The following is a 27,135-nucleotide window of genomic DNA, read 5'->3' as shown; positions in this document are numbered from 1 at the left end:
CCATTACATGTTATTTGGCCCTTTCTCTGGCAGCTTTTAATATTTTTTTTGTTGTGTATGCTATGTGTTTTGATTATTATCTGACTGGCAGTTTTTCTTTCCTGGTCTATTTTATTTCATGTTCTGTAAGCCTTTTGTATGTTTATAGCCATCTCTTTCTTTAGATTGGGAAAGTTTTCTTCTATGATTTTGTTGAGTATATTTTCTGGGCCTTAGAGTCCGGCATCTTCTTGTTCTTCAATGCCTATTACCCTCAGATGTCTTGTTTGCATGGTGTCCTTGATTTCTTGGATGTTTTGTGTCAGGATTTTTCTAGATTTTTCGTTTTCTTTAATGGTTGCTTCAAGACCTATGATTGTATCTTCTAGACCTGAGATTCGTTCCTCCATCTCTTGGATTCTGTTAGACAGGGTCACCTCTGTGTTGCTCACCTAGTTCTCTGAGCTCTCATTTTCCTGTTTTTCCTCTTTCTGTGTGTTTATCATTGAATCTTTTTTCTTCTTCAGATCTTGAACTGTTTTATTGATTTCTATGATTTGTGTGTATATTCCTCATTTTCTTCCATTGCATCTTTATAGGTCTTCAGAACTTGAACAGTTTTAGTGGTTTCCTTCATCTGGTTGCCTGCAGTTCCCTGATTTGTTTTCCAGTGCCTCTCTATAGGCCTCTTTTATGTCTTCCACCGGTTTGTCTGCGTTTTCTTGCATTTGATTATGAATTTTATTTGTTTCCTCCATTATCATCCTCATTAGTAAGGATTTGAGGTCATTTTCTTGTATATCTGCTGTACTTGCCTTCTCTGGGTTGCTTATTGGGATAGCTGGGATCTGGAGATTCCATATTGTTTTTGGGATTTTTGCGTATGATTTTACCCTGTACTTTAGTCATCTTGCCATCTATGTTATTAGCAGGTAGCCTCTGGATTTGGGTGGAGGGAGTCCAAGGATAGATTCACCTGATATCTCCTGATTTCCTGAGGCTGGAAGTTCTGATGCTTCACTTGTCTGGATGGCAGGAGGCCTGCCCTGTAGGTTGGGTCTCTCACAGCCAGTGATCCCCAGCTCCCCTGTACCGGCCGTGGTCTCAGAACATGCGCTGGATTAGGCCAGTGTGTCCACAGTCTTTTGGGTTCTCTTATGGCACTGGAGCTCTCCAGGGGCTGTAGCAGGTCTAGTGTAGGTGGTCTGATAGCCACTCTACTCTCTGGTCCCCCGAGATTTCCATAATCCTGCATCTCTGATGCTCCGCTGGTCTGTGTTTCCTGGTAGCCTTTTGGGACCCAGACTGCTCAAACAGTCCAGGTTAATGTTACAGGGCACAAATTGTACACACACTGAGTGCAGCTCACATCTCTGGACCCAAGTGGGTCTCAGGGCCTAATCCCTGTTATTAGCCAAGTTAGCACTGAGTCCAACTAGGGTCTTAGGCCCAAACTGCACACTGAGCTTGCCAGGTCAGCCAGAATCTCTGGGCCCAAACTGCCTGACAATTTTAGCCATGGACTCTGTGCTCAAACCATGCACTGAGCTCATCTAGAGTCTCAGAGACCAAAATGCCCACCGAGTTCTGCTAGGTTTCTAGGCCCAAACTGCCCCCAAGGTCCAGCGAGGGATTCTGGCCTCAAAAGGGGGGCAGAATTCTAGGCCCAAACCATGTTCCAAGTCTAGCCAGAGCCTCTGTGGGAAATTTTTTCTTTGTATGATTTTTCTAGGGCTAAGAAATAAAGAGAAAACATAGTTTGAGGAGAAATATCAGAATTCTGAACATTACTTCTAGTCCACTATTAAGATTTAAGGGGAGGGTATGGTGACCCATGCCTTTAATCCCAGCACTAGAAAATAGATGCAGGTAGATCTCTGTGAATTCAAGGCCAGCCAGGTGTGCAAAGTGAATCCAAGAAAGCCAAGGCTACACAGAGATATCCAGTCTTAAAAAAAAAAAGAAAGAAAGAAAGAAAAGAAAAAGAAAAAGAAAAACAAACAAACAAACAGATCGAGGGCCAGTGGTGATCAGCTGGACATCTTTGGAACTTTGTCAAGCCAAAACCTCAACAGCAGTTCTAGATGTCTAGAGATCATATTGGACAGTCAGAAATCTCTAGAACTTTGTCAAACCAAGCAAAGACTCAACGTCTTATCCTCATGTCACTGACAGATCTGTATTCATGACATAAAAAATAAAAGACCAACAAAGAATGTGAAGTAATAGAATTTTTTGGTAAAAAAAAGAACTACTGCTCAAGTACATTGAATGAAAGATGACAAACAGCCAGGAGTGGTGGCACACACCTTTCATTCCAGCATTCTGTATGCAGAGGCAGGCAGATCTTTGTGAGTTTAAGGCCAGCCTGGTACACAAAGTGAATTCAGGACAGCCAAGGCTAACACAGAGAGACCCTGTCTTTAAACACCAAAGCAAAGCAAAGCAAGAAATCATCGCTACCATATGTTCCATAGCGCAAACCTCAAAGAAAAACTTTACAGAAAGCAGTTATAAAAGGTGCCAGCACTTTATTTGTTTTCTTTTTTAAAAAAAATTAGTTCATATTACATCTTTACCATTATCCCATCGCTTGTGTCCTCCCATTCCTCCCTCCCTCCTACTATAGCCCTCATCTACTCCCCTATAAATGTAACGGAGGGGGATCTCCTCCCCCTGTATATCCTCATAGGGTATCAAGTCTGGTTTTGGTGGCCTGTGATCCTTCTGCTGAGCGCCACCCGGCGTCACAATCAAGGAGAGGTGGTCAAATATGGGGCACCAGAGCTCATGTGAGATTCAGTCCTCACTCTCCACTCCACTGTGGAGACCGTCCTGTGCATTGGGTAGATCTGGGTCAGGGTTGGGTGTTAATTGCAGATATAATCCCTGGCTGGTGTCATAGTTTGAGCAGGATCCCTGGGCCCAGATCTGTCCTTCATAATGTTCTTCTTGTAAGTTTCTAGGACCCTCTGTACTTTATTGATTAAATGGAAATCCTGAGTGGTGAGTTAGACTCTACTCTTCTCAGAGTCCATGAGTTCCAGTAGAGGTCACTGCACTCCTCCCCCAGGAATCTAGAAGTTTTCAAGTATTTTGCTTGTTCTAGGACCCTGGGCAGTTTCTTCTACATGCAAATTATCTGAGCCTCAGAGTCTCTCCAATGGCAGAGGAGGACACAAAGACAGGGTAGATCCACACATGGAGGGTGAGCCATTTTGTCCTGCCTCGGGTGCAAATCCAAATCACTCGTTCCAAGGGCCTCATGTTCGAGGAGCGTCCACAGGACTTGGGATCCAGGAGTGTAGTGAGCTTTAGTAAGCAACCAGAAACCTCCACCCTTGCTTGCTGTTCTTCTTCGTCTTAGACCTTTGCCTCCCTCCCTGACTGCAGCGTTGTCCAGTGTTCATAGGGCCCCGAGCATTCAAGAGCTTGGCAGAACTGGGACATGGGAAATTATCCTTGTCAAGAGCATGCCTGCCCAAGTCCCCTCTGTGTCTGGACTGGTGAATTATAACTGAATTGGCTGGAAGAGTAGGATGAGGTCTCCCGAGGGTCGGCACAGGATTGAGATGGTTGCATTCCTGAAGCGCTTCCCATTGGCCTAAGCAGGGTTCCTTGGTCGCTGAATTCTCTGTGAGGCACCGTTCCTCTCCCGCAGCTGCTTCTATGGCAGGGCCCATGTTGAGTTTTCTCTTGCAGGCTTTCTTAACCTGGGGTTTGGGGCAGGGAGCCTGGTAGAATCTGCTTCCGGGTTCCTTGATACTGTCCCTTTTGAGATCAGTCCTCTGGGCATAGAAGAGCAGGTAGGCAGGCTCACTGAGGACGGAAGCCACATCGCACAGGGTGACCCTAGAATCATCCATCTTATACCACTTCCCGTTGCCAGCTTTGACACAACAGAAGTAATGTCCACTGAGGCAAGTCACACCATCATGGACCAGCACGGCATAGAGGGTGTACACCAATGGTCCCCTATTAGGTGGAGACATGTATGGCCGCAGGTCAAGGGACTCGGGGTAGCTCACTTTCCTGTCTACTTTGTCACCCATGAAGCCTGAGAAGCGATTTAACGCAAGCAGAAGAACCTTCGGGGCTGTTTGAACTGTCAGGGTCTTGGAAGCTGGCATTTTCTCCCGACAACTACCACAAGAGTAGGCATTTTCTCCACAGAGCTCTTCCGCTTTCACTAACTCCTCCAAGGCTTGGGTGACACTCTGAGCTGTGCAGATGTCCAGGGGGATATCCAGGAAAGGCTCCAAGGAGTCTGAGGTGGCCTGGCAGTGGAGACACTTGATCTGAGATCTCCACGAACCTCCAAATATCTCCTGAATTGGGGTGCTGACCTGAGAGTGGGGCTCCGAGCACAGGCTCCCTCGAAGGCAGGCTTCATCCATGGCATTCAGGGTGAACATGAGGAACTCGTGGGCGTCTTCCTGCATGTACTTGTGGAAGGCGGCAGTCAACTCCTGCGAGGGCTGCATGACATCCCCGGAGTGGAGGAAACTCTGGGCCACATGAGCTTCCATAGCACACATCCTGCAGCCTTCCTGGTGAAGACAGCTCTGAGAGTGCTCCTTCGACAGCATGTAGGTGGCCAGCGGTGGCGTGTGCGTCAGGCACTGCAGGGCTGCATTCAGGTAGCAGCTGTTGCCAATGTTCTTGAGCCCGGCTCCCACGCCATGGAACTTCTCCCTCTTCGGACTGTGCTTCCCACTGGCACCCAGCTTGGCTGCCACTTGAGCTTTCTTCTGGTGTAGGCCAACAGCGGCAGGTGAAAACACGACTGGATCTGCTTTTAGAATAAGATCACAAAGGGAATTTAAAGTCAACATCACTCATGGGGGACATGCCGAGGAGAACAAATATTTCATAAGGTAGCCTGACTCCATGGCAGGCTTCAGTTTTCTGCTTTGCCTGACTAGGTCAGAGTTTCTGTTTCTCAGACTTCAGGAAAACAACTCCTGGAAAAACCACAGCTCTAGGGCAGCAGCCAATCAGCTTTCAGGTAAGGTTGTTTGGCCCAATTGGAAAAGGCTCTCTCTGTCTACAGGTTGTGCTCTCATGCTCTCTGTCAGTATTTAAACGTTAAAGGGACCTCCTGAGAAGGACAGTAAGATATTCTGCCATCTAGGCACTCAACAACTACTGATTCTAGGACAGTGTGAGTCCTTGAGAAAACTTGTGCAGGGGTCTCTAGTGGGTCCTGAGAATGATGTTTGATCTTCTTCCCATGTCTGGAAAGTGATTAAAGATGTTCTTACCAATAAACTCAGGGCTGCAGTATTGACTGCTGGTCCTCTTAAATCTTTTCTCCTGTTTCTCAGTAATCCGTATTGTCCTCTCTGACTTTTTTCTAATCCTCACTCCCCAACTCAGGGACTGTTAGAGTTTGCCGGCAGACCCTGGCCATCAGGTGACCAAAAAGTATGTTTACATTCCTTTATGCCCTTGGTGTTTCAAGAAAAGAACACAGCTTGTGCTATCCAATCAAAGTAAACATCAACCATGAGTAGAAGGCACACCTTAATGACTACAAAATACCTATTTTACAATAGACAGAGTTGACAGTAGGAAGAGTCCCAAAACAAGCACGCAATCCTCAATTGCCTTGTAACTCAGATTTGCTTCTAACCAATCAGTTTTAAAGTAATTACAAAACCCTTTGACTATAAATTAAGCCTGAAAACCTCATTTTAAGGTTTCCATTTTGGAAAAGGTGATGGTCCTTGCATACTGGAATCTCTGGAGAAGAAACACTCCTTGCTTTTACAACTGCCTGAGTCTGGGGTTTGTCATCAGCAGCTCATCAGAACCCTAAAGTCCATCCAGTGAGACTTACCTTCCAAGAACAGCTGAGCAGCCTCCATGTCACCAGAAGCCTCTTCCAAGTACTGGGCTGGAGTCCTCTAAGGGAGCAGAAGGTTGTCTTTCTCTGCTGAACCTGCCTGCAAGTGAATACTGGTCCTGAATGCTGAGTCTTATATCTAATTCTGTGGCCACGCCCACTAACCCATGCCAGAACAGCCACACCCTACAATCCTTGAATTGAATCAGGCAGTTTAGGTGTGGCTTCTAGATAGCCTCTCTGAAATCTGATCTCTTTGGAGGCCATTTTGCAGGATACAGCTCCATTTGCCTAGGCTTTTTTTTTTTCAAAAAATGTAATTTTTTAATTAAAAAAAAAACAGGCTATTCAGATTACATTCCAATTGCTATTCCTAGGTGTCTCAAGATTTGTTTTCCTTGTAACAACAGAATGCAGGGACTGGGGAAATGCCCTGAGGCAACATTCCTTTTAGGACCATAGGTTTCTTCCTAACATTCTTGGGGACTTGTTACAGGATCTTTGATACCCCTGGGATCCCTGGGCTTGACTATAAATCCCCGTTCTTGTAGTTGAGCCCTAATACACCTTTAATCCAAGAACTTTCTCTTTATTTTAAAGTGATTAAGGTGTGGGACAACCACCCTTACACACACTTTTAATCCAAGAACTTTCTCTTTATTGTAAAGTGATTAAGGTGTGGGACAACCACCCTTACACACACCTTTAATCCAAGAGGTATTTGGCCACAGGATTTAACAGAATTAACCCTAGGTTAAGAGGCAGAGCATGAAACCAGCTGACCCTGTTTAAGGAGTAGGAGCGACTCTTAGTTGAGGAGTATTGAAGACAATTTGTTCAAATATCCAAACCTGTGGGAACATTTCTCATTCAAACCTTCACACCCAGTCACCAATAACAAAGATACCTGTTACTGTTGCTTCTCTGAAATATCTCACAGCAGAGACATGCTAGAATTACACAAAGGTAAGATAAAGGACATTAAAATAGGAAAGAAACATCCTCATTTTTCACAGACTTGCGGATGTACATCCAGGTAATCCAAGTAGGGACACTAAATACTTCATATATCTCACTTAGTTGTATATTGGAGTTAAGTTTTAAAATAATTTAATGTCAATGCTATGTGTAGTACACTAAAAATTTTAAATTGCATAGAAAGTTGTAGTCTATTGTGTATTTAGTAATGATTACTCCCTCAGGAGTTATAGACTCTGATGGAAGACAAATACTGTTTATTAGACAGTTTCAAGTGATTCAGTTCTTAGAAGCTCAGCTTATTGCAGGCAAGCAGAGCCCAGAAAGAAGCTGGAGTAGGCATTCTGATATCTAATAAAGTATACCTTCAACCAAAACTAATCAAAATAGATGTGGAAGGACACTTCATACTAATTAAAGGAAAAATACACCAAGATGATATTGCAATGCTGAATATCTATGCCCCAAATACAGAAGCACCTATCTTCATAAAAGAAACATTAGTAAAGCTTAAGTTGAATATTGAACCCCACACTTTAATGTTGGGAAACATCAACACCCCACCCTCACTAATAGATAGATAATCATGTGGGAAATAAATGAGAAACAATGGAACTAATAGGCGTCATGAATCAAATGAACCTAAGTAATACAGACAGAACTTTTCACCCAAACTCGAAAGAATTCACCTACTTCACAGCGCCTATTGGAACTTTCTCCAAATTGGGCCATATACTTGGTCACGAAGCAAACCTTAACAGATACAAAAAGATTGATATAACCCCTTGCATCCTATCAGACCACTATGGATTAAAGCCGGGATTCAACAACAACAAGAGAAATAACAGAAAGTCTACAAACTCATGGAAACTGAACAACTCCCGATGTAGTGATGTCTGGGTAACAAATGTAAAGAAAGAAAGAAATGTAAAGCTTCCTAGAATTCAAAGTATCCAAAGGCACAACATACCAAAATTTATGGGACACAATGAAAGCAGTGCTAACAGGAAATCTCACAGTACTAAGTGCCTTTAAGAAGAAATTGGAGAGATCCCATACTACCAACTATACAAGACAACTGACAGCTCTAGAACATAAAGAAGCAGACTCACCAACAACAGGTAGATGCCTGGAAATCATTAAATTTGAGGCTGAAAGCAATAAATTAGAAAGAGAATAATTCAAAGAATAAACAAATCTAAGAGCTTTTTTTTTTTTAGAGGACAATAAGAAAGGCAATCTCTTAGCCAAACTATCTAAAAGGCAAAGGGAGAGTGATCAAATCAACAAAATCAGAAATGAAAAGGGAGACAGAGCAACAGACAGTGAGGAAATCCGAAGAATCGTTAGGTCATACCTCAAAAGCCTATATGCCAAAAAATTTGAAAACCTAAAGAAATAGACAATTTTCTTGATAGATACCAACTACCAAAATTCAATCAATATCAGGTAAACAAATTAAATAGTACTATATCTCCTAAGGAAATTGAGGCAGTCATCAAAAGTGTCCCAACAAATAAGAACCCAGGGCCTGATGATGCAGAAGTCTACCACACCTTCAAAGAAGACCTAATACCAATTCTCTTTAAAGTGTTCTACAAAATATAAACAGAAAGAACATTACCAAATTCATTTTATGTTACCATAGTCACCTTAATACCTTAACTGTAGAAAGACTCTATAAAGAAAGAATTTTAGACCAATTTCTCTTATGAACAGTGATGCAAATTTACTCAACAACATACTCTCAAAACAAATACAATACACATCAAGAATATTATTCACTATGGTCAAGTAGGCTTCACTCCCTGTATTCAGGTGTGGTTCAACATAGAGAAATCCATCATGTAATCCATCATATAAGTAAACTGAAAGAAAAAAAAAACATGAACATCTCCTTAGATGCCAAAAAAGCCTTTCACAAAATCCAACTCCCATTCATGTTAAAATTCTTGGATAGAGTGGGAATACAAGGCACATACTTAAACATAGTAAAGGCAATATATAGTAAGCCAATTGCAAACATCAAATTACATGGTTAGAAACTTAAATGAATTCCACTGAAATCAAGGACAGGACAAGGCTTTTCACTCAATGTGTATCTCTTCAATATAATACTTGAAGTTTTAGCTGGAGCAATAAGACAACTAAAGGAGATAAAAGGGATAAAAATTGGAAAGGAAGAAGTCAAAGATCACTATTTGTAGATGATATAATATATAATTATATATATCAGATATATGATACCAAATTATATAGAAATAAATGAAGACAAAAGTTCTACAAAAGAAATTCCTAGAGATTATTAAAAACCTTCATCAATGTTACTGAATACAAAATCAACTAAAACAAATTAATAGCCCTCCTTATACAAAAGCAAAACAGACTGAGAAATAAATTAGGGAAACAACATCCTTCAAATAGTCACGAAAAACAGAAAGTATTTTTCTGTAACTGTAACCAAACAAAGGAAAGATTGATATAAAAATAATTCCAAGTCTCTGAATAAAGGAATTGAACATGTAAAGATCCCCCATGTCCATGGGCCAGTAAGATTTACATAGTAAAAATGGCATCTTATCAAAACTGATCTACAGATTCAATTCAATTTCCATGAAAATGCTGACATAATTCTTTACAGACCTTGAATGAACAATTCTCAACTTCATATGGAAAAACAAAAAACACTGAATAGCTGAGATAATCTTGTACAATAAAAGATCTCCTGGAGGTATCTCCATCCCTGATATCAGGCTGTACTGTAGAACAGTCATAATAAAGACTGCATGGCAAGGCATAGAAACAGACAGATGGATCAATGGAATCCAAATGAAGAACCAAAAAAAAAAAAAAAAAAAAAAACAAACCCACATGCCTATGGAGAGTTGATTTTTGTCAAAGAAGCCAAAACCATACGGAGGAAAAGACAAAGCATCTACAACAAATGGTGCAGGTCTAATTGGATGTCTATGAGTAGAGAAATGCATATCATCCTACAGAAAACTAAAGTTCAAGATGAACAAAGACCTCAGCATAAAACCAGATACATTAAATCTGTAAAGAGAAAAAGTGGGGAAGAGCCTTGAGCCTCATTGGCATAGAAGAGAATTTCCTAAACAGAATGCCAACATCTCAGTCTCTAAGACTAGCAGTTAATAAATGGGACCTCATGAAACTGAAAAGCTTCTGTAAGGCAAAGGGTACCTTTTGCCTTCTGTCAACAGAAGAAAGAGCCAGCCTACAGACTGGTAAAAATCTTCACCAACCCTACATCTGACAGAGGGCTAATATCCAAAATATATAAAGAACTCAAAAAATTAAACCCCATCAAACCAAATAATCCAATTAAGAAATAGGTAGTATTCCATAGTGTAAATGTACCACAGTATCTTTATCCATTCTTCTATTGAGGCACACTTAGGCTGTTTCATTGTTCTGGCTGTTATGAATAAGGCTGCTATGAACATGGCTGAGCAAATGTTCTTGTTGTGTGCTGGAGCATCTTCTGGGTATGTTCCAAGGAATGGAATAGCTGGGTCTTGAGGAAGCCTTACTCCCAGTTTTCTGAGATAGAACCAGATAGATTTCCAAAGTGGCTGTAATTGTTTGCATTCCCACCAGCAATGAAGGAGTGTGCCTCTATCTCCACATCCTCACCAGCATGTGGTGTTGCTTGAATTTTTGATCTTAGCCATTCTGATGGGTATAAGATGGAATCTCAGAGATGTTTTGATTTGCATTTCCCTGATGACTAAGGAGGTTGGGCATTTCTTTAAGTGTTTCTCAGCCGTTTGATATTCCTCTGTTGAGAATTCACTGTTTTGTTCTGAGCCCCTTTTCTCAATTGGGTTATTTGGTTTGGTGGTGTTTAATTTCTTGAGTTCTTTATATATTTTGGAAATTAGACCTTTGTCAGATGTAGGGTTGGTGAAGATCTTTTCCCAGTCTGTAAGCTGTCGCTTTGTTCTCTTGACAATGTCTCCTGCCTTACAGAAGCTTCTCAGCCTGATGAGGTCCCATTTATTAATTGTTGACCTTCATGCCTGGGCTGTTGGTGTTCTGTTCAGGAAGTTGTCTCCTGGGCCAATGTGTTCCAGGCTCTTCCCCACTTTTTCTGATTTAGTGTCTCTGGGCTTCTGTTGATGTCTTTGATCCACTTGGACTTGCGTTTTATGCATGGTGACAAATGTGGGTCCAATTGCATTATTTTACATGTAGACGTCCAGTTAGACAAGCACACTTTGTTGGAGATGCTATCCTTTTTCCATTGAACATATTTGCCTTCTTTATCAAAAATCAAGTGACTATATGTATGTGCATTCATATTGGGTCTTGGATTCGATTCCACTGATCAACCAGCCATGCTGTTTTAATTACTGTTGTTCTGTAGTACAGCTTGAGATCAGGTATGGAGAATCCTCTGGAGGATCTTTTATTGCACAAGATTGTTTTCTCTATTCTGAGTTTTTTGTATTTCCATGTGAGGTTGAGAATTGAACTTTCAATATCTTTACATTTTTGTGTAGGTGTTTCCATAGGGATTGCATTGAATCTGTAAATTGCTTTGGGTAAGATGGCCATTTAGCTATGTTAATTCTCCCTATCCATGAGCAAGGAAGATCATTCTATCTTCTCATGTCATGTTTAATCTCTTTCTTCAGAATTTTGAAATTTTTTCCACACAAGTCCTTCACTTGCTTGATTAGAGTAACTCCTAAATATTTTATATTGCTTATGGCTAAGGTGAAGTGTGTAGTTTTCCTAATTTCTTCCTCTGCATGATTGTCATTTGTATATAGGATGGCTACTGATTTTATTGTGTTAACTTTGCATCCATGCAATTTGCTGGAGGTGTTTAACAGCTGTAGGAGTTCACTGGTGGAATTTTTTGGGGGGTCACTTAGGTAAACTATCATATCCTCTGCAAATAGGAATAATTTGAATTCCTCTCTTCCCATTTGGATCCCCTTGATCTCTTTTTGTTGTCTTATTGCTCTGGGTAGAACTTTCAGTACTATATTGTAGAGATATGGAGAGAGTAGGCAGCCTTTCCCTGTTCCCAGTTGTAGTGGAATTTCCTTGTGTATCTCACTCTTTAGTGTGATTTCAGCTATTGGCTTGCTGTATATAACCCTTATCATGTTGAGGTACATGCCTTGTATTCCTGATCTCTCCAAAAGTTTAAACATGAATGGGTGTTGGATTTTATCAAATGCTTTCTCTGCATCTAAGGAGATGATCATATGGTCTTTTATTTTCAGTTTGTTTATATGGTGGATTGCATTGATGGATTTCCATATATTAACCTACCACTGTATGCCTTGAATGAAGCCTACCTGTTCATGTTGAATGACATCTTTGATGTGTTCTTGTATTTCTTTTGCAAATATTTTATTGAGTATTTTTGCATCAATGTTCATAAGAGAAATAGGTCTGAAGTTCTCTTTCTTTATTGGGTCTTTGTGAGGTTTAGGTACCAATGTGACTATGGCCTCATAGAATGAATTTGGTAATGTTCCATTCATTTCTATATTTTGGAGTAGCTTGAAGTGTATTAGTATTATTACACCCTTGAAAGTCTGGTAGATTCTGCAGTGAAACTGTCTGGCCCTGGGCTTATTTTGGTTGGGAGACAATCAATGATTGCTTCTATTTCTATAGGGGAAATGGGACTATTTAGGTTGTTTATCTGTTCTTCACTCAATTTTGGCAAGTGGAGTTGATTTAGAAAATCATCCATTTCCCTTAGATTTTCAAATTTTGTGACATATATGCCTTTGAAGTAGGATCTTATAATTCTTTGTATTTCTTCAGTGTCTGTTTATATGTCTCCCTTTTCATTTCTGATTTTGTTGATTTGGATACTGTCTCTCTGCCTTTTAGTTAGTTTGGTTAACGGTTTGTCCTTCTTGTTGATTATCTCAGAGAACCAGCTCTTGGTTTTGTTGATTTTTTTAATGTTTTCTTTGTTTCTAATTTATTAATTTTAGCCCTGAGTTTGATTATTTCCAGACATCTATTCCTCTTGGGTGTTTCTGCTTCTTTTTTTTCCTAGGGATTCCAGCTGTGTTGCTAAGTTGTTTATGTGGGATGTTTTCCAATTTCTTTTTAAAGGCACTTAGTGCTATGAACTCTCCTCTTAGCACTGCTTTCCATGTGTTTTACAAATTTGGGTATGTTGTTCCTTCATTCTCAATGAGTTTCAGGACTTCCTTAATTTCTTTATTTTTTCTCTGACCCAGGTGTCACTAATTAGAGAGTTGTTTAGTTTCCATGTATGTGTGGGGTTCTTGTTATTTCTGTTGTTGTTGAAGTTTGGCCTAAGACCATGGTGATCTGATATGATACATGGTATTATTCCAATCCTCTTGTATCTGTTGAGACTTGCTTAGTGACCTACTATGTGATCAATTTTGTAGAGTTTCTATGGGATGCAAAGAAGAAGGTATATTCCTTTTTGTTGGATGAAAGTTTTTGTAGATATCTGTTAGATCCATTTGATTCATGTCACTCACTGGTTAATGATGTTATTTCTGAGCTTAGTTTCTGTTTCAATGACCTATCCTTCAGTGAGAGTGGGGTGTTGAAGTCTCCCACTACTATTGTGTGGGGATCGATGTGTGATTTAAGCTTCACTACAGATATTTTACAAATGTGGGTGGCCTTGTATTGGAGCATAGATGTTCAGAAAGGAGATGTCATCTTGGTTGACTTTACCTTTAATGAGTATGAAGTGTCCTTCCTCATCTCCTTTGATTAATTTTGGTTGAAAGTCTATTTTGTTAGACATTGAAATGGCTATGCCTGCTTGCTTCTTGTGACCATTTGCTTAGAATATTTTTCCAGCCTTTTACCCTGAGATAATGTCTATCTTTATGAGTGAGATGTGTTTCTTGAATGCAGAAGAATGTTGGGTCTTGGTTATGCATCCATTCAGTTAGTCTGTGTCATTGTATTGCAGAATTGAGACCATTGATGTTGAGAGATATTAACGAGGAGGTACTGTTAAGAGCCTTAATTTTGATGTTAGTTCTGGTAGAGCGTTTGTGTGGTTGTGTTTTTGTGATGGTGTAGTTATCTGTTTCCTGTGTAGTTTAGGTTGTAGCTTGTCCCTTTTGGGTAGAGTTTTCCTTCTTGTACATTCTGTAAAGCTGGATTTGTGGATAAGTACTGTTTGAATTTGTTTTAGTCATGGAATACTTTGTTTTCTCCATCAATGGTTATTGATAGTTTTGCTGGGTAAAGTAGTCTGGCCTGGCATCTGTGGTCTCTTCTGGTTTGCAGGATCTTTGTTCAGGCCCTTCTGGTTTTTATGGTCTCTACTGAGAAGTCTGGTGTAATTCTCATAGGTTTGCCATTACATGTTATTTGGCCCTTTTCTCTGGCAGCTTTTAATATTTTTTTTGTTGTGTATGCTATGTGTTTTGATTATTATTTGACTGGCAGTTTTTCTTTCCTGGTCTATTTTATTTCGTGTTCTGTAAGCCTTTTGTATGTTTATAGCCATCTCTTTCTTTAGATTGGGGAAGTTTTCTTCTTTGATTTTGTTGAGAATATTTTCTGGGCCTTAGAGTCTGGCATCTTCTTGTTCTTCAATGCCTATTACCCACAGATGTCTTGTTTGCATGGTGTCCTTGATTTCTTGGATGTTTTGTGTCAGGATTTTTCTAGATTTGTCTTTTTCTTTAATGGTTGCTCCAAGACCTATGATTGTATCTTCTAGACCTGAGATTCGTTCCTCCATCTCTTGGACTCTGTTTGACCAGGTGACATCTGTGTTGCTCACCTAGTTCTCTGAGCTCTCATTTTCCTGTTTTTCCTCTTTCTGTGTGTTTATCATTGAATCCATTTTCTTCTTCAGGTCTTGAACTGTTTTATTGATTTCATTGATCTGATTGTTTATATATTCCTGAGTTTCTTCTATCGCCTCATTTTAAGCCTTCAGAACTTGAACAGTTTTATTGGTTTCCTTCATCTGGTTGCTTGCAGTTCCCTGATTTGTTTTCCAGTGCCTCTGTATAGGCCTCTTTTATGACTTCCACCGGTTTGGTGGCATCTTCCTGCATTTGATTGTGAATTTTATTTGTTTCCTCCATTATCATCCTCATTAGTAAGGATTTGAGGTCATTTTCTTGTATATCTGCTGTACTTGACTTCTCTGGGTTGCTTCTTTGGGATAGCTGGGATCTGGAGATTCCATATTGTTTTGGGTTTTTTTGCGAATGATTTTATGCTGTCCTTTAATCATCTTGCCATCTGTGTTATTGGCAGGTAGCCTCTGGATTTGGGTGGAGGGAGTCCGAAGATAGATTCACCTGATATCTCCTGATTTCCTGAGGCTGGAAGTTCTGATGCTTCACTGGTCTGGATATTAGGAGGCCTGCCCTGTAGTTTGGGTCTCTCACAGCCAGTGATCCCCAGCTCCCCTGTACCGGCCCTGGTCTCAGAACATGCGCTGGATTAGGCCAATGTGTCCACAGTCTTTTGGGTTCTCTTATGGCACTGGAGCTCTCCAGAGACTGTAGCAGGTCCAGTGTAGGGGGTCTGATGGCCACTTTACTGCCTTTTCTCCCGAGATTTTCATAATCCCGGATCTCTGCTGCTCCACTGGTCTCTGCTCCCCAGTAGTTTTTCGGGACCCAGACTGCCCATAAAATCCAGGATAATGTCACAGGGCACAAATTGTACACAATTGAGTCCAGCTCACATACCTGAACCCAAGTGGGTCTCACGGCCTAATCCCTGTTATTAGCCCAGTTAGCACTGAGTCCAACCAGGGTCTTAGGCCCAAACTGCACACTGAGCTTGCCAGTTCCCCTAGAATCTCTGGGCCCAAACTGCCTGATAATTTCAGCCAGGGACTTTGCACCCAAACCGTGCACTGAGCTCATCTGGAGTCTTAGGGACCAAACTGCCCACCGAGTTCAGCTAGGTTCTCTGGGCCCTAACTGCCCCCAAGGTCCAGCGAGGGAATCGGGGCTCAAACTGTTGGCAGAATTCAGTTAGGTACTCTAGGCCCAAACCACGTTCCAAGTCTCGCCAGAACCTATGTGGGAAATTTTTTCCCTGTATGATTTTCCTAGGGCTAAGAAATAAAGAGAAAACATAGTTTGAGGAGAAATATCAGATTTCTAAACATTACTCCTAGTCCACTGTTAAGATTTAAGGGGAGGGTAAGGTGACCCATGCCTTTAATCCCAGCACTAGAAAAATAGATGCAGGTGCATCTCTGTGAATTCAAGACCAGCCAGGTGTGCAAAGTGAATCCAAGAAAGCCAAGGCTACACAGAAAAATCCACTGTCAAAAAACAAACCAAAAAAAAAGAAAAACCAAACAAACAAACAAGATTGAGGACCAGTGGTGATCAGTTGGACATCTTTGGAACTTTGTCAAGCCAAAACCTCAACAGCAGTTCTAGATGTCTAGAGATCATATTGGACAGTCAGAAATCTCTAGAACTTTGTCAAACCAAGCAAAGACTCAACGTCTTATCCTCATGTTGTTAACAAATCTGTATTCATGACATAAAAAATAAAAGACCAACAAAGAATGTGAAGTAAAAGAATATTTTGGAAAAAAAAAGAACTACTGCTCAAGTACATTGAATGAAAGATGCCCTACAGCCAGGCGTGATGACACACACCTTTCATTCCAGCACTCTGCAGGCAGAGGCAGGCAGATCTTTGTGAGTTTAAGTCCAACCTGGTCCACTAAGTGAATTCAGGACAGCCAAGGCTAACACAGAGAGACCCTGTCTTGAAAAAACAAAGCACACCAAATCAACAAATCGTCACTACAATGTGTTCCATAGCTCAAACCCCAAAGAAAAACTTTACAGAAAGCAGTTATAAAAGGTGCCAGCACTTTATTTTTATTATTTCTTAAACAAATTCATTCACATTACATCTCCACCATTATCCCATCCCTTGTATCCTCCCATTCCTCCCTCCCTCCTACTTTTGCCCTACTCCACTCCCCAATAAATGTAACTGAGGAGAACCTCCTCCCCCTATATATCCTCATAGGGTATCAAGTCTGTCTTTGGTGGCCTGTGATCCTTCCTCTGAGTGCAGCCTGGCCTCACAATCAAGGAGAGGTGGTCAAATATGGGGCACCAGAGCTCATGTGAGATTCAGTCCCCACTTTCCACTCGACTGTGGAGAATGTCCTGTCAATTGGGGATATCTGTGTCAGGATTGGGTGTTAATTGCAGGTATAATCCCTGGCTGATGTCATAGTTTGAGCAGGATCCCTGGGCCCAGATCTGCCCTTCATAATGTTCTTCTTGTAGGTTTCTAGGACCCTCTGTACTTTATTGATTAAATGGAAATCCTGAGTGGTGAGTTAGACTCTACTCTTTTCAGAGGCCATGAGTTCCAGTAGAGGGCACTGCACTCCTCCCCCAGGAATCTAGAAGCTTTCAGGTATTTTGCTTGTTCTAGGACCCTGGGCGGTTTCTCCTACATGCAAACTGTCTGAGCCTTAGAGTCTCACCAAGGGCAGAGGAGGACACAAAGACAGGGTAGATCCACACATGGAGGATGAGCCATTTTGTCCTGCCTCGGGTACAAATCCAAATCGCTTGATCCAAAGGCCTCATGTTCAAGGAACGTCCACAAAACTCGGGATCCAGGAGTGGAGTGAGCTTTAGTTAGCAACCAGAAGCCTCCACTCTTGCTGGCTGTTCTTCTTCTTCTTAGACCTTTGCCTCCCTCCCTGACTGCAGCGTTGTCCAGTGTTCATAGGGCCCCCAAGCATTCAAGAGCTTGGCAGAACTGGGACATGGGAAATTATCCTTGTCAAGAGCATGCCTGCCCAAGTCCCCTCTGTGTCTGGACTGGGGAATTGTAACTGCATTGGCTGGAAGAGTAGGATGAGGTCTCCCGAGGGTCGGCACAGGATTGGGATGGTTGCGTTCCTGAATCGCTTCCCGTTGGTGTAAGCAGGGTTCTTTGGTCGCTGAATTCTCTGTGAGGCCCCGTTCCTCTCCCGCAGCTGCTTCTACGGCAGGGCCCATATTGAGTTTTCTCTGGCAGGATATCCTAACCTGGGATTTGGGGCAGAGAGCCTGGTTGACTCTGCTTCCGGGTTCCTTGACACTGTCCCTTTTGAGATCAGTCCTCTGGACATAGAAGAGCAGGTAGGCAGGCTCACTGAGGACCGAAGCCACATCGCACAGGGTGACCCTAGAATCATCCATCTTATACCACTTCCCGTTGCCAGCTTTGACACAACAGAAGTAATGTCCACTGAGGCAAGTCACACCATCATGGACCAGCACGGCATAGAGGGTGTACACCAATGGTCCCCTATTAGGTGGAGACATGTATGGCCGCAGGTCAAGGGACTCGGGGTAGCTCACTTTCCTGTCTACTTTGTCACCCATGAAGCCTGAGAAGCGATTTAACGCAAGCAGAAGAACCTTCGGGGCTGCTTGAACTGTCAGGGTCTTGGAAGCTGGCATTTTCTCCCGACAACTACCACAAGAGTAGGCATTTTCTCCACAGAGCTCTTCTGCTTTCACTAACTCCTCCAAGGCTTGGGTGACACTCTGAGCTGTGCAGATGTCCAGGGGGATATCCAGGAAAGGCTCCAAGGAGTCTGAAGTGGCCTGGCAGTGGAGACACTTGATCTGAGATCTCCACGAACCTCCAAATATCTCCTGAATTGGGGTGCTGACCTGAGAGTGGGGCTCCGAGCACAGGCTCCCTCGAAGGCAGGCTTCATCCATGGCATTCAGGGTGAACATGAGGAACTCGTGGGCGTCTTCCTGCATGTACTTGTGGAAGGCGGCAGTCAACTCCTGTGAGGGCTGCATGATATCCCCGGAGTGGAGGAAACTCTGGGCCACATGAGCTTCCATAGCACACATCCTGCAGCCTTCCTGGTGAAGACAGCTCTGAGAGTGCTCCTTCGACAGCATGTAGGTGGCCAGCGGTGGCGTGTGCGTCAGGCACTGCAGGGCTGCATTCAGGTAGCAGCTGTTGCCAATGTTCTTGAGCCCGGCTCCCACGCCATGGAACTTCTCCCTCTTCGGACTGTGCTTCCCACTGGCACCCAGCATGGCCGCCACTTGAGCTTTCTTCTGGTGTAGGCCAACAGCGGCAGGTGAAAACACGACTGGCTCTGCTTTTAGAACAAGAACACAAAGGGAATTTAAAGTTAACAGCACTCATGGGGGACATGCCGAGGAGAACAAATATTTTATAGGCTAGCCTGACTCCATGGCAGGCTTCAGTTCTCCGCTTTGCCTGACTAGGTCAGAGTTTCTGTTTCTCAGACTTCAGGAAAACATCTCCTGGAAAAGCCACAGCTCTAGGGCAACAGGCAATCAGCTTTCAGGCAAAGTTGTTGGGACCAATTAGAAAAGGCTCTCTCTGTCTACAGGTGGCACTCTCACGCTCTCTGTCAGGATTTAAACGTTAAGGGGACCTGCTGAGAAGGACAGTATGATGTTCTGCCATCTAGGCACTCAACAACTACTGATTCTAGGACGGCGTGGGTCCTTGAGAAAACTTGTGCAGGGGTCACTAGTGGGTCCTGAGAATGATTTTTGATCTTGTCCCCATGTCTGGAAAGTGATTAAAGATGTTCTTACCAATAAACTTAGGGCTGCAGTATTGATTGCTGGTCCCCTTAAACCTTTTCTCCTTTTTTCTCAGTAATCACTTTTGTCCTCTCTGACTTTTTTCTAATCCTCACTCCCCAACTCAGGGACTGTTAGAGTTTGCCGGCACGCCCTGGCCATCAGGTGACCAAAAAGTATGTGTATATTCCTTTATGCCCTTGCTGTTCCAAGAAAAGAACACAGCTTGCCCTATCCAATCAAAGTAAAGGTCAGTCATGAGTAGAAGGCACACCTTAATGACTACAAAATACCTATTTTACAATAGACAGAGTTGACAGTAGGAAGAGTCCCAAAACAAGCACCCAATCCTCAATTGCCTTGTAACTCAGATTTGCTTCTAACCAATCAGTTTTAAAGTCATTACAAGACCCTTTGACTATAAATTAAGCCTGAAAACCTCATTTTAAGGTTTCCATTTTGGAAAAGGTGATGGTCCTTGCATACTGGAATCTCTGGAGAAGAAACACTCCTTGCTTTTACAACTGCCTGAGTCTGGGGTTTGTCATCAGCAGCTCATCAGAACCCTAAAGTCCATCCAGTGAGACTTACCTTCCAAGAACAGCTGAGCAGCCTCCATGTCACCAGAAGCCTCTTCCAAGTACTGGGCTGGAGTCCTCTAAGGGAGCAGAAGGTTGTCTTTCTCTGCTGAACCTGCCTGCAAGTGAATACTGGTCCTGAATGCTCAGTCTTATATCTAATTCTGTGGCCACGCCCACTAACCCATGCCAGAACAGCCACACCCTACAATCCTTGAATTGAATCAGGCATTGTAGGTGTGGCTTCTAGATAGCCTCTCAGAAATCTGATCTCTTTGGAGGCCATTTTCCTGGATACAGCTCCATTTGCCGAGGCTTGTATTGTAATTTTGAAAATTAATTTAATTTCTTATTTTAAAAAAAACAAAACAGGTTATTCAGATTACATTCCAATTGCTATCCCTAGGTGCCTCAAGGTTTGGTTTTCCTAGTAACAACAGAATGCAGGGGCTCAGAAAATGCCCTGAGGCAACATTCCTTTTAGGACCAAAGGTTTGTTCCTAACATTCTTGGGGACTTGTTATAGGATCTTTGATCCCACTGAGATCCCTGTGCTTGAATTGTAAATCCCTGTTCTTTTAGTTGAACCCTAACACACCTTTAATCCAAGAATTTTCTATTTATTGTAAACAAGGGATTAAGGTGTGGTTCAACCAGCCTTACACACACCTTTAATCCAAGAGCTATTTGGCCACTGGATTTAACAGAATTAACCCTAGGTTAAGAGGCAGAGCAAGAAACCAGCTGACCCTAATTAAGGAGCAGGAGAGACTCTTAGTTGAGGAGTATTGAAGACAAGTTGTTCAAATATCCAAACCTGTGGGAACATTTCTCATTCAAACCCTCACCAATAACATAGATACCTGTTACTGTTGCTTCTCTGAAATATCTCACAGCAGAGACATGCTAGAATTACACAAAGTTAAGGAAAAGGACATTAAAATAGGAAAGAAACATCCTCATTTTTCACAGACTTGCGGATGTACATCCAGGTAATCCAAGTAGGGACACTAAATACTTCATATATCTCACTTAGTTGTATTTTGGAGTTAAGTTTTAAAATAATTTAATGTCAATGCTACGAGTAGTACACTAAAAATTTTAAATTGCATAGAAAGTGGTAGTCTATTGTGTATTTAGTAATGATTACTCTCTCAGGAGTTATAGACTCTGATGGAAGACAAATACTGTTTATTAGACAGTTCCAAGTGGTTCAGTTCCCAGAAGCTCAGCTTATTGCAGGCAAGCAGAGCCCAGAAAGAAGCTGGAGTAGGCATTCTGATATCTAATAAAGTATACCTTCAACCAAAACTAATCAAAATAGATGTGGAAGGACACTTCATACCAATTAAAGGAAAAATACACCAAGATGATATTGCAATGCTGAATATCTATGCCCCAAATACAGAAGCACCTATCTTCATAAAAGAAACATTAGTAAAGCTTAAATCGAACATTGAACCCCACACTTTAATATTGGGAAACATCAACACCCCACACTCATTAATAGATAATCGTGTGGGAACTAAATGAGAAACAATGGAACTAATAGGCATCATGAATCAAATGGACCTAAGTAATACAGACAGAACTTTTCACCCAAAATGGAAAGAATTCACCTACTTCACAGCGCCTATTGGAACTTTCTCCAAATTTGGCTATATACTTGGTCACAAAGCAAACCTTAACAGACACAAAAAGATCGAAATAACCCCTTGCATCCTATCAGACCACTATGGATTAAAGCTGGGATTCAACAACAAGAGAAATAACAGAAAGTCTACAAACTCATGGAAACTGAACAACTCCCTATGTGATGATGTCTGGGTAAGAAATGAAAAAAAAAAAAAGTAAGAAAGAAATGAAAAGCTTCCTAGAATTCAAAGTATCCAAAGGCACAACATACCAAAATTTATGGGACACAATGAAAGCAGTGCTAACAGGAAATCTCACAGTACTAAGTGCCTTTAAGAAGAAATTGGAGAGATCCCATACTATTAACTTTACAAGACATCTGAAAGCTCTAGAACATGAAGAGGCAGGCTCACCAACAAGGGGTAGATGCCTGGAAATCATTAAATTTGAGGCTGAAAGCAATAAATTAGAAAGAAAGAGAATAATTCAAAACATAAACAAATCTAAGAGCTGTTTTTTTTTGTTTTGTCCTTTTTAGAAAACAATAAGAAAGACAATCCCTTAGCCAAACTATCTAAAAGGCAAAGGGAGAGTGATCAAATCAACAAAATCTGAAATGAAAAGGGAGACAGAGCAACAGACAGTGAGGAAATTCGAAGAATCGTTAGGTCATACCTCAAAAGCCTATATGCCAAAAAATTTCAAAACCTAAACAAATGGACAATTTTCTTGATAGATACTAACTACCAAAATTTAATCAATATCGGGTAAACAAACTAAATAGTACTATATCTCCTAAGGAAATTGAGGCAGTCATGAAAATGTCCCAACCAAAAAGTGCCCAGAGCCTGATGAATTTGATGCAGAAGTCTACCACACCTTCAAAGAAGACCTAATACCAATTCTCTTTAAACTGTTCTACAAAATATAAACGGAAGGAACATTACCAAATTCATTCTATGATGCCACAGTCACCTTAATACCTTAACTATAGAAAGACTCTATAAAGAAAGAATTTTAGGCCAATTTCTTTTATGAACAGTGATGCAAATTTACTCAACAACATACTCTCAAAGCAAATACAATAACACATCAATAATATTATTCACTATGCCAAGTAGGCTTCACTCCCTGTATTCAGGGGTGGTTCAACATAGAGAAATCCATCATGTAATCCATCATATAAGTAAACTGAAAGAAAAAAAAAACATGATCATCTCCTTAGATGCCAAAAAAGCATTTGATGAAATCCAACTCCCATTCATGTTAAAATTCTTGGATAGAGTGGGAATACAAGGCACATACCTAAACATAGTAAAGGCAATATATAGTAAGCCAATAGCAAACATCCAATTACATGGTGAGAAACTTAAATCAATTCCACTGAAATCAGGGACAGGACAAGGCTTTTCAATCAATGCGTATCTCTTCAGTATAATACCTGAAGTTTTAGCTAGAGCAATAAGACTACTAAAAGAAGTAAAAGGGATAAAAATTATTAAGGAAGAAGTCAAAGATCACTATTTGTAGATGATATAATACATAATTATATATATCATATATTTCATATATATGATACCAAACTATATATACATAAATGAAGACAAAAGTTCTACACAACGATTCCTACAGATTATTAAAAACCTTCGGGGCTGGAGAGATGGCTCAGAGTTTAAGAGCAGTGCCTGTTCTTCCAAAGGTCCTGAGTTCAATTCCCAGCAATCACATGGTGGCTCACAGCCATCTATAATGAGATATGGTGCCCTCTTCTGGCCTGCTGGCTTACATGCAGGCAGCGTACTGTATAAATAAATAAATATTAAAAAAAAAAAGCCGGGCCTTGGTGGCACACGCCTTTAATCCCAGCACTTGGGAGGCAGAGGCAGGTGGATCACTGTGAGATCGACGCCAGCCTGGTCTACAAAGGGAGTCCAGGACAGCCAAGGCTACACAGAGAAACCCTGTCTCGAAAAACAAAAAAACAAAAAAAACAAAAACAACAACAACAACAACAAAACAAACAAAACAAAACAAAAAAACCAAAAACCTTCATCAACATTCCTGAACACAAAATCAACTAAAACAAATCAGTAGCCCTCTTTTAACAAAATCCAAACAGGCTGAGAATAAATTAGAGAAACAATACAATTCACAATAGTCATGAAACACATAAAGTATTTTTCTGTAACTGTAACCAAACAAGGGAAAGATTGATATGAAAATAATTCCAAGTCTCTGAAGAAAGAAATTGAAAATGGACCAGTAGGATTTACAAAATAAAAATGGCATCTTATCAAAAGTGATCTACAGATTCAATTCAATTTCCATTAAAATGCTGACATAATTCTTTACAGACCTTGAATGAACACTTCTCAACTTCATATGGAAAAACAAAAAACACTGTATATCTGAAACAGTCTTGTACAATAAAAGGATCTTCTGGAGGTATCTCCATCCCTGATCTCAAGCTGTACTGTAGAACAGTCATAATAAAGACTGCATGGCAATGACATAGAAACAGACAGATGGATCAATGGAATCCAAATGAAGAACCAAAAATAAACCCACATGCCTATGGAGAGTTGATTTTTGTCAAAGAAGCCAAAACCATCCAGAGGAAAAGACATAGCATCTACAACAAATGGTGCTGGTCTAATTGGATGTCTGTGAGTAGAAAAATGCAAATCATCCTACAGAAAATTAGAGTTCAAGGTGAACAAAGACTTCAGCATTAAACCAGTTACACTAAATCTGTTAAAAGAAGAAGTGGGGAAGAGCCTGGAGCTTGTTGGCATAGAAGACAATTTCCTAAACAGAATGCCAACATCTCTGTCTCTAAGACTAGCAGTTAATAAATGGGACTTCATGAAACTGAAAAGCTTCTGTAACGCAGGAGACACTGTCAACAGAAGAAAGAGCCAGACTACAGACTGGTAAAAGACCTTCGCCAACCCTACATCTGACAGAGGGCTAATATCCAAAATATATAAAGACCTCAAGGAATTAAACACCATCAAACCAAATAATCCAATTAAGAAATAGGTAGTATTCCATAGTGTAAATGTACCAGTTTCTTTATCGATTCTTCTACTGAGGGAAACTTAGGCTGTTTCCAGGTTCTGGCTATTATGAATAAGGCTGTTATGAATATGGTTGAGCAAATGGTCTTGGTGTGTGATGGAGCATCTTCTGGGTATATTCCAAGGAGTGGAATAGCTGGGTCTTGAGGAAGCCTTACTCCCAGTTTTCTGAGATAAAACCAGATAGATTTCCAAAGTGGCTGTAATTGTTTGCATTCGCACCAGCAATGAAGGAGTGTGCCTCTATCTCCACATCCTCACCAGCATGTGGTGTTGTTTGAATTTTTGATCTTAGCCATTCTGATGGGTATAAGATGGAATCTCAGAGTTGTTTTGATTTGCATTTCCCTGATGACTAAAGAGGTTGAGTATTTCTTTAAGTGTTTCTCAGCCATTTGAAATTCCTCTGTTGAGAATTCACTGTTTTGTTCTGAGCCCCTTTTCTCAATTGTGTTATTTGGTTTGGTGGTGTTTAATTTCTTGAGTTCTTTATATATTTTGGAAATTAGACTTTTGTCAGAGGTAGGGTTGGTGAAGATCTTTTCTCAGTCTGTAAGCTGTCGCTTTGTTCTCTTGACAGTGTCTCCTGCCTTACAGAAACTTCTCAGCCTGATGAGGTCCCATTTATTAATTGTTGACCTTCATGCCTGGGCTGTTGGTGTTCTGTTCAGGAAGTTGTCTCCTGGGCCAATGTGTTCCAGGCTCTTCCCCACTTTTTCCAATTTAGTGTCTCTGGGCTTCTGTTGATGTCTTTGATCCACTTGGACTTGAGTTTTATGCATGGTAACAAATGTGGGTCCAATTGCATTATTTTACATGAAGACATCCAGTTCGACCAGCACCATTTGTTGAAGATGCTATCCTTTTTCCATTGAACATATTTGGCTTCTTTATCAAAATTCCAATGACCATATATGTGTGGATTCATATCTGGGTCTTGGATTTGATTCCACTGATCAAAGAGCCTAATGCTGTACCAGAACCATGCTGTTTTAATTACTGTTGCTCTATAGTACAGCTTGAGATCAGGTATGGAGAATCCTCTGGAGGATCTTTTATTGTACAAGATTTTTTTCGCTATTCTGGTTTTTTTGTATTTCCATATGAGGTTGAAAATTGATCTTTCAATATCTTTACATTTTTGTGTAGGTGTTTTGATAGGGATTGCATTGAATCTGTAAATCGCTTTGGGTAAGATGGCCATTTAGCTATGTTAATTCTTCCAATCCCTGAGCAAGGAAGACCATTCCATTTTCTCATGTCACATTCAATCTCTTTCTTCAGAATTTTGAAACTTTTTCCAAACAAGCTCTTCACTTGCTTGATTAGAGTAACTCCTAAATATTTTATATTGCTTATGGCTAAGGTGAAGTGTGTAGTTTTCCTAATTTCTTCCTCTGCATGATTGTCATTTGTATATAGGATGGCTACTGACTTTTTTGAGATAATTATGTATCCAGCCATTTTGCTGAAGTTGTTTATCAGCTGTAGCAGTTTTCTGGTGGAATTTTTTTTGGGTCACTTAGGTACACTATCATATCCTCTGCAAATAGGGATAATTTGACTTCCTCTCTTCCCATTTGTATCCCCTTGGTCTCCATTTGTTATCTTATTGCTCTGGCTAGAACTTCCAGTACTATATTGAAGAGATATGGAGAGCATGGGCAGTCTTTCCTTCTTCCAAATTTTAGAGGAATTTCCATGAATATCTCACACTTTAATTTGATTCTGGCTATTTGCTTGCTGTATATAGCCATTATCATGTTGAGGTACATACCTTGTATTCCTGATCTCTCCAAAATCTTAAACATGAAGGGGTGTTCTTTTTTATCAAGTGCTTTCTCTGCATCTAAGCAGATGATCATATGGTTTTTTATTTTCAGTTTGTTTACATGGTGGATTACATTGATGGATTTCCATATATTAACCTACCCCTGTATGCCTGAATGAGGCCTACCTGTTCATGTTGAGTGACATCTTTGATGTGTTCTTGTATTCCTTTTGCAAATATTTTATTGAGTATTTTTGCATCAATGGTCATAAGAGAAATAGTTCTGAAGTTCTCTTTCTTTATTGGGTCTTTGGGAAGTTTAGGTACCAATGTGACTATGGTCTCATAGAATGAATTTGGTAATGTTCCATTCATTTCTATCTTTTCGAGTAGCTTGAAGGGTATTGCTATTAGCACACCCTTGAAGGTCTGGTAGATTCTGCAGTGAAACTGTCTGGCCCTGGGCTTTTTTTGGTTGGGAGACAATCAATGATTGCCTCTATTTCTATAGGGGAAATGGGACTATTTAGCTTGTTTGTCTGTTCTTCACTCAATTTTGGCAAGCGGAGTTGATTTAGAAAATCATCCATTTCCCTTAGATTTTCAAATTTTGTGACATATATGCCTTTGAAGTAGGATCTTATAATTCTTTGTATTTCTTCAGTGTCTGTTGTTATGT

The 27,135-nt window shown here is 40.8% G+C and overlaps 2 protein-coding genes across 2 annotated transcripts; both read right to left on the bottom strand.

Annotated features, from left to right (window-relative positions):
- Window positions 1-3,293: 3,293 nt before the first annotated feature.
- On the bottom strand, window positions 3,294-5,933 carry LOC311578611 (ubiquitin carboxyl-terminal hydrolase 17-like protein B; the record flags this gene model as incomplete). Its single annotated transcript, XM_084748574.1, has 2 exons — window positions 5,822-5,933; window positions 3,294-4,771 (listed from the first exon to the last, which is right to left on the bottom strand). Exons 1-2 carry the CDS (start codon window positions 5,847-5,849, stop codon window positions 3,294-3,296), a joined length of 1,506 nt encoding a protein of 501 aa, XP_084604700.1. The 5' UTR covers window positions 5,850-5,933.
- Window positions 5,934-16,651: 10,718 nt separating this feature from the next.
- On the bottom strand, window positions 16,652-20,095 carry LOC311580690 (ubiquitin carboxyl-terminal hydrolase 17-like protein B). The gene is made up of 2 exons (XM_084752376.1): window positions 19,984-20,095; window positions 16,652-18,935 (listed from the first exon to the last, which is right to left on the bottom strand). The coding sequence occupies exons 1-2, from the start codon at window positions 20,009-20,011 to the stop codon at window positions 17,503-17,505; spliced, it is 1,461 nt and encodes a 486-aa protein (XP_084608502.1). The 5' UTR covers window positions 20,012-20,095; the 3' UTR covers window positions 16,652-17,502.
- Between the last annotated feature and the right edge of the window lie 7,040 nt (window positions 20,096-27,135).

Source organism: Acomys minous, assembly GCF_964271855.1.
Source record: "Acomys minous genome assembly, chromosome: 2".
Classification (NCBI taxonomy): domain Eukaryota; kingdom Metazoa; phylum Chordata; class Mammalia; order Rodentia; family Muridae; genus Acomys; species Acomys minous.
Note: the sequence above shows the minus strand (reverse complement) of the source record. Positions and strands in the feature narration are given on the sequence as shown.